This window comes from Sebastes umbrosus, chromosome 5 (genome assembly GCF_015220745.1).
Source record: "Sebastes umbrosus isolate fSebUmb1 chromosome 5, fSebUmb1.pri, whole genome shotgun sequence".
Lineage (NCBI taxonomy): Eukaryota > Metazoa > Chordata > Actinopteri > Perciformes > Sebastidae > Sebastes > Sebastes umbrosus.
The window spans coordinates 1,582,878-1,595,254 of record NC_051273.1 but is presented as its reverse complement, the minus strand read 5'-3'; the positions used below and the strand labels follow the sequence as shown (position 1 = coordinate 1,595,254).

Sequence of the window (12,377 nt, the reverse complement as noted above, 5' to 3'; positions counted from 1 at the left end):
AATTCTGAAAAAATGTCCGAAAAAAAAGATCTGAAAAATGTCTGAAAAAAATGTCTGAAAAAATGTCGGACAAAAAAAGCCTGAAAAAAAAGATCTGATAAAATAGATCTGAAAAATGTCTGAAAAAAAAAGATCTGAAAAAAGTCTGAAAAAAAACTCTGAAAAAAAAGTTTCAGATTTATTTTCATTTATTTTGTATAATTTGTTTCCTCAACTTTATTAATAAGTCAAGTACAAACAACATCAATAACATAAAATAAAAAGAGGAGACTAAATGCCAGGGAATTCATTAGTAAAATAAAAAATTCAAAGAAACATTCAGTGAACGGATTCTGCAAGAAGCTTTTTACATTCAATTAAAAACAAAATACGTGGGAGGATAAAAAAAAAAGAAATAGATTAAGGGGCAAAGATTACTAATAATTTTATATGTTTTATATTGTTTGTTTTTTTTCAGCTTGACGAATTTACCAAATATTATAAACAGTTGGATTAAAAAGCTAGTATTGTTGTCTATGAAGTTATTTTCAACAGGTTTGGCTTCATTAACAGATGTATCGGAGGTCGTTGGTACGAGAGCAGAAGAGATGAAACAGTCGTAACCCCTCTGGCTCTCTCAAAGCAGCTGTGCTTTCTCCGACTCAGACATAACAACCGAGGGGTCACGCAGATCGCCACTGATGGCGGTATTCCCAGACCCTTCGCCGCTGGCGTCCAAAAATATCCGCTGACATACTTGGCTCCCATTTAGACACCTCACACACACTGATAGGCTCATTTCTCTCTCATTCATGTTACATTCAAAATCCACTCCAAGTCAACCGAGAGGCTGCTTTGCTCACCAACATGTCATATCAACATCCTGGGAGGAGACCGTAGCTTTGGTCTCCAGGGCCGGAGTCTCTGCTACACTCTGCTCCTCTGCTCCTCTGCCTGCCTTCACTCACACACCGCGCTCGTTCTCTCTCTCTCGCTTTAACTCTCACGTGCATGCTGCTCACTCCACACTGCAGAAGAGTTAGTTTAGCTCTGAGAATATCTAGTGAATGTTCAGTGGACGTTTGTGCAGAAATAACTGCTGCAGCTCCTCCAGACCAACAGAGGTTTCCCGTGTCTTGTGAAGTGACGGGGCTCCGTAGAGAGAAACGTTATCGTCTCCGACCAAAACTTCGGCGTCTCCCCTGTTCCCTCCGGCCGCGGTGTGTCTCCTCACTGTTTTGAGCGATGCTCGTTCATGTCTATTAGAGCGAGCACAAGTGTGAGCCCGACGCTCGCTTTCGTTGACTTAACAGCCACAGGTGTCGCTGTTAACAAGCATTTCTGAAAGTTACAAACAGTCCCTTTAAGTAGCCCCACAGAGCTGATAGCATGGCTGTAGTCTTGTTGCATGGTTGATTGATTTCTTCTCATTTTTCCTGGAAATAGCAGCATATATAACTCATATTCAGGATGTGAGGTATTGTGCAAGACTAGATTGAGCCTATAACTGAGGACTAAAGATGGCTGAATGAGTCTTTGTGGCTGATTGAAATCACAGGATATTTTTTTTTTAAAGAAAAGAGCAAAATGAAACAGATTTTTCGATCCAAAGAAAACACTTGAGTGGTGTTTGAGCTTGTGTTTAAAGCATAGATTGTATGTCAAAGGCATACTGGGATAATGTGCCGCTCCCACATCTGAGAAAATGAATAAAGAAGATGAATGAGCTGCAGTGAATGAGTTCAATGTGCCAGACAGACAGACACACACAGAATGCCAGACGACAACAAGGCGCTAGCAGCTCCTCGCTGTGCCATAAAGCGATATTTGGCACAGTCCGGCATGTCAGTACCTGCTGCATCAACTTTAGAGCATCCCCTCCCACACTGCAGCTTTTATTTCATCTTATATGTGTGTGTTCATTCAACCAGACAGCTTAACAGGGAGTCATTCTCACTGAACTATAAATACCACTTAAAAGTGTTTGACTTGCATTTCTAGATGACAGCTGCACGTGATGAGGAAACTATATGTGTCAGCCATGTGTTGCACTCTAAGTATACGCCTGTTTGATATAATTACCATCTAGCCATCTCACACAAAGTCAGCAACTGGATTATTATTATCTACGTGGTTATTAGACTACTATTGATTTGTCTGGCTGGAGACGGTGACATTTAGTGATCTCAGACACAAGTAGACAGGGACAGAATTGGACATTTGTAATGACTAAATGTTTATTGGAATAAAGCAGAAACTCAGAGTTAATCTAATGCAATGAACTGACAAAGACAGAGATAAATTAATAAATTCATTAATGACTTGATAAATAAATAAATATGTCATTAAATGTAGCAAAAATTATATAAAAATAAATGTAGCCATTAATTAATTGATAAAATGTTACATAAATTGTTATTTCTGTTTTATTTTTGCTTTTTCATTTATTTATCTTTGTATTATTTCCCTTATTTATTTACTCTTCTGTTTAATTTTCTCTTTTATTTATTTATATATTTATTTTTTATTAAATTTGCCCTTTTATTTATTTGTGTATTTATTTTTATTAATATTTGAATGTATTTATTATTTATTTATTTATAAATATTATATATTTATATAACATATAAAAATAAATGCATAAATAAATGCACAAATTAATAACTAAATAAATACATTTAAAGTGAATACAAATAAATAAATGCAAAATAAATAAATGCAAAAATGAATAAATACATTTAAAATGAATAAATAAATAAATACATTTAAAATGAATAAAAATAAATACATAAATAAATAAAAGTGAAATTTAAACAGAAGAGTAACTAAATAAGGGAATTAATACAAAGATAAATAATTAAAGAAGCAAATTAAAACAGAAATACCAATTTATGTCACATTTTATCAATCAATTAATGGCTACATTTATTTTTAATATTATTTTTGCTACATTTAATGACATCTATCTATTCATCGTTATTTATTTACTCATTTATTTTTTATTTTGGCAGGTTCCGTCCGTGTAAATACACTGTAAATGTGCGTTGGCTTCTCAATAACTTGTATTACCACCCCGGTGGCTTAAAGTTAAAGCTGACTCTTCTCACAACAAAGATTACCAGCTTTTGTCTGTTCAAGTTAGCCCCTTTGTTGCGACACCATTACTCAAAGATGACGGCATACACCGTTCCTCTCGTCTCCCCTTTGTCCCGGACCCGGGCTTTGCAAAGGTTGCACTTCTGCTGTGGACATTAGTTAGGCCACAGGAAGGGCTTTCAGGCTGTCACCTCTGGCGATTCTGGCCCGTCAGCTGGTGGGATTTAGTTTAACACTCATTCAGCAAATGTGAATGAAGCTGGGCTCTGGCTGTCAAGTCTGCATACGGAGGTGAAAGCAAAGATTAACCTATAGACCGGGAACTTAGAAAGGAATCCTCACAATTTCATCACAAGTTAAGCATAAATGAAGACAATATTATGTCCTACAAGTTGCAGAAATGCATGTATTTTGAATAATGTAAAAGTTAACACCTCATAATTATTTTAATGCTACTTTAATCTTTGTCAAATCACATATTATACTGCAGCTTTTGAGGAGATTGCTTCGCCAGATCCTCCTGCTGCTTGGTTTTGAGGGACTGTTGCACAAATTTTAATCCAATGCACCCATAATAATACAGCCACAAGGATACGTTACATAAGTTCTGTGTTATTATTTTACAATTTCAATAAATCTGCGTTATGTTTTGGTTTATCAATGAATATGTTGGTCTATAAACATCAGAAAATAGTGAAAAATGTCCATCTCAGTGATCCAGCTAGCCTAAGATCACATATTGAAATGTTTAGTTTTGTTTTGTTTTGTCTGACCAACTGTCCAAAAGACATTCAGATTGTTATTGTTATTATAGAAGACCAACAAAACCAGCAAATATTCACATTTGGAACCAGACTGGAGGCTGGAAACAGTCTGTTTTTGTTTAAAAAATGATTAATCAGTTATCAAAATTGTCCCGATTGATTCATCATCGCTTTCTTTAAGTCTTTCAGTTAAAAGCAAGTGACAATATGAAAATACACGTTGGACTCACTGACGTGTCCAATGAACAGTCACTACAAGAAGGATCTGAATATCCATTATGTAAGTGTATTCATAGTTAAAATGCTTATTTAAATGTTCTCTATTCGATGTCCAGAGCATTAATTTATCATCAACAACTATTGTCTATGTAAAGATATAGAGGAGTAATGTCTACCTGAGCAGAGAATGAAGTCTCTCTCCCTCTGTGTGTGTTGTAATCAGAGCTTCTCTGTGTTTTGTTGATGTAGCCGGTGGTTACAGCTGATAATGCCGTCCCAACAGACAGCATCGCCGTGGGAGCGTAGTGGCCACCCTCCGGTCCTGCTGAGCGCTGATATTGCAAAGGATGAATCAAGATTTTAAGTTTTAGTGAACAAAGATCTGAAGTGAACTCACTTTATTGTACACTGTGTTATATTTTCTATTCTTTAACATGCCCATAAGTATTCATTTAGTCTCCTGGACCATTATCTTCATTTTTCGTTCTTTGTTTCCAGAGGTGGCGAGTTGCGCTGGACGAACCTGATTTGCATAAAGTGGCCTAGAACTCAACTTTATGCAAATGAGGAGTTGCCAACATGGCGCCCCCGTCTCTCTAAACGCAACGCGGCACTACATTTACTAGAATGCATTGCACGGCTGCTTACATAGACAATGAATGGGAGGCGTGGAAATGAGGATCCAGTTGACACGTGCCAGTAGCTCTGTCAGTACTGTTGCCATTGTTTGCACTGTTAGCTGCTAGCCGTCGCCATGTTGAGAGCCGTGTTGAGACAACTGAAATTTCGTAATTAGCAACTTTAGAGGGACTGTTTGTAACTTCTTATACGTATAAATATACCGGGTCGGTTTCCCATGCGCGCTCGCATATGTGCGCTCGCTTATACGCTTATTCTCGCGTGTGGCCGGAGTCTCTGCTCCTCTGCCTGCTTGCCTTCACTCACACACCGCGCGCGTTCTCGCTGTCTCACTCCACCTCTCACGTGCATGCTGCTCACTCCACACTGCAGAAGAGTTAGTTTAGCTCTGAGAATATCTAGTGAATGTACAGTGGACGTTTGTGCAGAAATAACTGCTGCTGCTCCTCCAGACCAACAGAGGTTTCCCGTGTCTTGTGAAGTGACGGGGCTCCGCAGAGAGAAACGTTACCGTCTCCAACCGGGTGACAGTGTCTCCCTGCGGGCGCAGTCGGGAGGCGATGACGTTTCTCTTCCTACTTCAGCCCCGGCACCGACCCGCTTTTCCTGCTTCAGCCTCCGGGGCTGAAGCAGGAAAAGCCAACACTAGGATCAGCATTGATTCAAGGAGAGACCTTGGTCTGGTCAGCTAACATTACTGCCAAGCAGGTGAAATATAGAGTGATATTGTGCTTTTAGCTGACGTGTGTCGCCTCACTGTTTTGAGCGATGCTCGTTCATGTCTATTTAACTTTCGTTGACTTAACGGCCACAGGTAAAGCTGTTAACAAGCATTTCTGATTCTTACATACAGTCCCTTTAAAAATCAATCAAGTTTTTAAGTTTTAGTGAACAAAGATCTGAAGTGAACTCACTGTATTATATTTTCCATTCTTTAACATGCCCATAAGACTTCATGCAGTGTCCCTCCTGAACCATTATCTTCATTTGTCCAGGGTCAGTGAAGCAACACAGCAGCTCCTCAGAGAGAGTCCTGATCCAGTGAATCCTGTCACTCCGCTCCACGTCTTCCCGCCTCCTGTTTTTTAAAAAGCTCTGGTTGTTGTGAGCAGTGAAAAGCTGAGCAGCGTCAGTGAGCAGATGACCTGGAGGAGCTCAGAGACCAGGAGCTCAGAGACCAGGAGCTCAACAGGATGGGGGACTCCAGCAGACCCAGCAGCTGAACCACCCACAGGAACACCTGGATCAGGTGCAGATCCGCGTCCTGCTCTCTCTTGGCTCACTTCTTCTTCTTCTTCTGTTGGATTAACCCGCCGGTCCGGTCCTCATCATGCCGTTCGCCAAGCGCGTCGTGGAGCCTCAGTTACTGTGCCGGAGGCAGATCCACAACCAGGAGGACCAGGAGGAGGCTGTGGTGGTTCTGCTGGAGGATCTGGTCTCCATCAGTAACGTGGCTCTGTCCAGGACCCTGCGACAGCTGTCGGACTTGGCCAAACACGCCTGCTCCATCTTCCAGGAGCTGGAGAGCGAGATCACCTCCACCTGTATGCGGGTCCGAGGGCTGCAGGGCAGGATCGGTCTGCTGCAGGAGGACTGCAAAGACCTGGACCCGAAGCAGGAGGCAGTGCGTGAGTAACAACACCTACTATTAATACCATCTACTATCTGTCATCTGTTATTCTGTTGGAGATGCATGCATGCAAAACACACCAGGATCCTTCAGACTGAATCCTGCAAAACAAACGTACTATTACTGCTGTCATCTGTTATTAACTCTTTATGTTGGAGATGCATGCATGCGCACTCAGAGAGAAAACACACGAGGACGCATCTTTCCTCTCCAAGTTTCACTTTGGACTGAATTCTTGCAAAAAAATAATGACGTAGATCAAAAAATTAAGTTGGAAAAGTTCATATCTCTTTATGTTTGAGATTCATGCATGCGCACTCTGAGAGAAAACACACGAGGACGCATCCTTCCTCAACAAAGTTTCACTTCAGACTGAATTCCTGCAAAAAAAACGTACTATTAATACTATTATCTATTATTATGTTGGAGATGCATGCATGCAAAACGCACGAGGACTCATCCTTCCTCTCCAAGTTTCACTTTGGACTGAATTCCTGCAAAAAAAATAATGACGTAGATAAAAAAAACAAAGTTGGAAAAGTTCACCACAAGTTGTTTAATGTTACAGAACTGATCAAAAACTACCTGAAAGTGGGAGAAAGTTGGTGTTTTTGTAGATATTTACCTTATATATAAGATATACTGTATGTCTACCTGAGCAGAGGATGAAGTCTCTCTCCCACTATGTGTGTTGTAATCAGAGCTTCTCTGTGTTTTGTTGACATAGCCGGGCTGCCCGCTACGGCGGTTACTGCTGATAATGCCGTCCCGACGCGGCCCATGCGCGCCTCTGAGAGAAAATCTATTATCTATTATTATTATTGCTTAATGTTGTAGATGCATGCATGCAAAACGCACTTTGGACGCATCCTTCCTCTCCAAGTTTCACTTTGGACTGAATTCCTGCAAAAAATATAATGACATAGATAAAAAAAAAAGTTGGAAAAGTTCACCACAAGTTTTATATTGTTTCAGAAGTGATCAGAAACTACCTGAAAGTAGGAGAAAGTTGTTGTTCTTGTAGATATTTACCTTATTAGTTCATATTTGGAGTTATGCGCTGCTGAGGGGCGTGTGTCTGTCTGTCCTGAGCTCATGCTGGAGGTCATCACATGACTATAGAGACAGTATGCTGGTTATGTCTTTATATAACTATAGATACAGGTAACTTTATTAATGATGCACAGTGATCCAGGTGGGAAGCAGTTTATTTAATCTTTATTGTTAGACTAAAGAACATAATACAGATTCATTATAGTGTACAAATAACAATAACAAAAGAGCCCAAATATTATAAAACACAGATATTCAGTGTCTTGCAGCCTTTGTTGTTTTGTTGTTAGTCTAATTAGAAAGTTGTTCCACATATTGATCAACATCCTTTAGGAAAACAACAACGAAATAAGTTTTTTTTTATTCAAAAAGTTACATTTCTGAATGCAACATTTTTAAGAAACCACATTTTCCCATAATAATGTATCTTAAAGTCTTTAAAGATATGATCAATGAAAATAGATATAAAACTGTTTTTCTGAATATTCACCACAGAAAGTGCAGTTCATCATGTTAATATCTTTTTTTATTATTATTATTTCTACATGTAGTGATTGGCAGGTTAAGTTTTATGAATAATTTTGAGGCAGTTTACCTGTGTGAGTGTTTCTCGCTTTAATTTCCTCAAACCGTTGATTTTTTTAGATTTAACAACACCAATAAATGTTAGTATATTCTTATATGAACTATTGATATTAGGGTGATATGGAGAAAATCAAATATCACAATATTTTTGATACCTTGATATCGATATTGTGACGATATTGTAGGTTTGACTATTGGTGCTTTTACAAAATATTACATTTGATTTTTGATAAATAATCATCAGTAATGTGGATCTAAGTGTAAAAGGCAAATAATAGAACAGCTAGAACAGTTCAGAAAATGGCATCACTTAACTGTAATACAGCCTTTAAAACCAGGGAAAGACAACGCTCATGCCATATTACCATATCCAACATCTAATATCAAGTCTCATATCAGGATGTTGATATAATATTGATATATATTGAGCTCTGGTATATAAACATGATGCTCTGTCTGTCGTCCTGCTCCGTGTGTTGAACTTTGCTCGACCAGCAGTGAGAATTCATTACCCTGATAACACAGCATGAGGCCGTCGCCTGTCTCTTCTCGTCTGCCCCCCCTCCTGAGTGACTGGGGGGGGTGTGACGGTGATATCGGTGTGTATTTATGTATAAACCATCTCTCCAGGAAGCACTTAGCGCCCCTCTCTGCTCCTGGTTTTGTCCAGCCCGGAACAGCGTGGACATACCCCAGTGGATTTAGTTTAGGTTCAGCAAGTCGTAGCGTGTCCCTCAGACTCTGCTTCCTGTGGGCTGTGAACGGGCTGCCTGCAGGTATTTATCACAAAACAGACCTGACCCCTCTTAGACCTGATTTAAACTCTGAGACGTCTGCAGGGATTTTGTTTTTAGCCAGCGTTTGTAGCTCTCACAATTTGCTGACGTTTTCCTGGCTCTTCATAATAACCTGACCATTTGCAAAATGTCTGTAAAGCTCCTGATTCATCTTGGTCATCATGTCCAGATATCTTCTTAGATGTTGTAAGTAGAAAAGGCAGCCGGATTAGGTCTTGAAGTCAGTTTTGAGGCTGATCTAAAGAGGCAGTAGGCTCCTCTTTGAGCTGGGATGCAGCACATTGTTTTAATGGATGAATAGAAGTGGAGTCTTAAGAGTTAATCACAGTTTTCTTTTGACTCCAGCTCCACATAGATTAATCTGGGAACTTTGATAAAGAACATTGGTGATTAAAAAGTTATTACAGCTGCAGCAGTGTTGTAATTAGAGCCATATTTTATGAATATAGTAGGGCTGCACGATGGATTGATTGATAGATAGATAGATAGATAGATAGATAGATAGATAGATAGATAGATAGATACACATACTTTATTGATCCCAAATTGGGATTGTTCCAGCAGCAGGTTATCCAGGCAATGCACAGGAAATAGTAAATAAAATGTACATTTCAACACTAGAGAAATATATCCATAGAATACAAAATATAAAGAATATTGGCATACGCTATAAATATACCCGACTACTACAACTAGCATAAAAAATCTAAATTATAAACATAGAATAACCCACTATATGCATTAGCAATGAAATGTGATATGCGATAACGTTAGATATTGTGATTACGAGAACACTTGTGATAAATGACAGATATTAAAACGTTAAAAGTCTCTTCAGTTTGTGTTAACCACAGATCTTATTTTAAACCCATTGACTTCCAGACGAGGAAACAGGAAGTGCTGAAATGCGAACTCATTTCCAGGTTTTAGGACTCATTCCTGCAGCGCTCTCAGCAACATTTAAAGTGGAATGATCGATCCCACGTCTACGGGATTGCGTGAACATGTCGGGATGAAATCCCTTCATGCTTCATGTTGCGTGCTCGGTTACCAGATAAACCCCCTTCTTTTGCCTGGAAAAGCCTAATTACTCTTAATAGTGCTTTTCATATGTATGTGTGTCAGTGGCTGCCTTAAACAACAGAACCCCCCCCTCATCTCAATGACAATCGGTGTAAATGGAGCAGTCGAAGGCACTATAGGCGGGGGTGGGGGGGCTTTTTATGATGTGTCTGTGACTCGTCTCTGCTGCTGAAGGACGCGGCTCCATGTTGGATTATGCAGCATCAGATATTATTGACCCGTCGGTGAGGTTCACTCTGTCCCGTGAAAGCCAGAGGAAGTTGGTCTGGCGGTGCATCAGAACCTCTGGTGTGTTATCGTCCCTCTGTGGTCATGTTTGTATGCAGGTATATTTTTAAATTCTGACACATTGGGGTCAAACGACGTGCTAGGAGTGCAGTCAGCGCCTCTCTTTCTCCGTCTCATATCAAGGCTTTTACTCTCTATCAACAACGCCAGCTGCACTGAGAACGCCAGCAGGTCCAGATATAGAAGGCACTTATGAGTGATGCTTCTTCTGTCTCTGATTGATTGACTCGTGGAATCCAACTAAGTAACACCAGACAAACAGTACACACTTTATAATGACTACTAGGGCCGTCCTCGACCAAAGAAACTCGTGAGATATGCTGATATTATTCAGGTTTTAGGAGCGTTATGTGGACGTGTATACATTCACAATATGAGTCTCAATCTGGGTTTTTACAGCAGTTTGTGACACACAGTTTCTTGCCTGTTTACGTCCAGCTCTGTGCGTTGTACACAAACTAATTAACCGACAGTTTGCAGAGACGCATGCCCAAAAGAAAAGCGCACAGTTTGCAGAACAGTGACAACAACAGTTTAAAGGCCCAGATGCACCAAAACAACATCAGAGAACTAGCAGCGATGAAGGCCGACTGTCGCGTCGCCTCACGTTGCCTTTGTTTTGGCCAAAAAGCTGCACATAAACGCACCGCAAAGACTACAGTCGACGGCTAGTTATCACGTACGTTCTGCGCCTTCGTGAGAGGAAACAACTCTCCACACCAGCAGGCGGCGGTAGTCTGTATTCATCATTCAAAAAGGGAAACAGGAAGACCGAGGATGGCGGATATACAAGCCGCTGTTATGATACGTACATGAAACAAAGCAGCGTCTGTGTGTGTCCTCTTGACTTTACTCGTCGGTTTGCTTTCCTCACTTCCGTTTCTCTTCTCGTGCACTGATTGGTTTAAGCTGATCAGCCAATCAGAGTGATTTCTCTCACCGACGAGCTCCGCCGCCGATTCAACATGCTGAATCAGCCGAAAAACCTCCGACACGGGCAGACTAGAGCCGACGGTGTGGGACACACTAAAAAACCAAGCCGGCAGACGGTCACCGACAGCCCCAAACTGTCCGACGCCCGGCCATCGGCTTGATGTGTCAGGAGCTTCACACCACGGGAGCAACATGACTTAATTTAAATTGTTTAAAGGGCGTAGCTGTAGGACGTAGGTCGTGGTGGCACTTTACGGAGTATGCACGACTGCATGTAAACAAGAGTGGAATATTCATTTTCATCAGCCATGGAAACAGCTTAGTAGGATTATTGTCTGAATATTTTGTGCATGTAAACGTGGTCACTCTCTCTTCCTCTGTCTCTTATCCTCGGCTTCACACACACACACACACACACACAGATACATACACCAGGAGGAGTCTGGTATGCATCCCTCAGTGTTTGGACAGCTCTCCTGTGACACCCCATCAACGTCTGCGTTTGACTCCCATCAGAGCTCCTCTGCCAGACCGGGTCCTGTAGAGAGCTGCAGTCCCACGGTACAGCACTCTGCTGGGTTTTAAGTTACGCCGGCTCACTGTGGTAGGAGAGGGGGGGGGCTGTAGCTGTAATACTTGTGGCGGCAAGTGGCCCTCTGGCTTTTCTGGTCCAAGAGCACATGGCTGGCAGTTCACCACATTCCTCATCCAGGCAGCTCCAGAGACGGTCTCACAATACCAAACAGAGGAAAGCATTAGTCTCACGGATCCACTCAGCAGAACCCTTTAAACACAGATGCCTCACATTCCTGGCACTGGTGGCGTGCTCTTTATGTTCATTATGGGTACAAGACCGGCGGTATCCCGTTAAATCCATCATGCATTAGTGTTGCAAACTGTGTGCATGCACGATAATCCTGTGACTAAAGTATTATGGCTGTCAGAGTTAACGGGATAATAACGTGTTAGCTCAAATTCGTTTTACACGCCACTAATTTCTTGAACGCATTAACGCAACTTGTGATTTTTAGGTTGTAGCGGTATCAGTTTTAAAGCTAGAGTGAAGATGCTGGTATCAGATGAAACTAGAAAACCTGATGAAACCATCGGTACCAACCATGTCAAACTAGCTTGTTGACAAACTTACGCTACATTTTGGCAAGGAATAACCGTCACAGCCATTTTCAAAGGGGTCCCTTGACCTCTGACCTCCACATATGTGGATGTGTGAGGGTTTTTGTCCAATAAAAAGTCTGAAAAATTTCAGAAAAAAGTATGAAAATGTCTGAAAAAAAGTTTGAAAAATGTCAA

General features: G+C 40.8%; 1 protein-coding gene across 1 annotated transcript in view; it reads left to right on the top strand.

Annotated features, from left to right (window-relative positions):
• The first annotated feature begins 5,820 nt into the window (after nucleotides 1-5,820).
• The window catches only part of nhsa (Nance-Horan syndrome a (congenital cataracts and dental anomalies)), an 86,569-nt gene continuing 80,012 nt past the window's right edge, over nucleotides 5,821-12,377 (top strand). Inside the window, exon 1 of the mRNA XM_037770389.1 lies at nucleotides 5,821-6,325. Within this exon, the coding sequence (XP_037626317.1) occupies nucleotides 6,028-6,325 (298 nt within the window). The 5' untranslated portion in view covers nucleotides 5,821-6,027. The remainder of the gene's footprint in view (nucleotides 6,326-12,377) is intronic.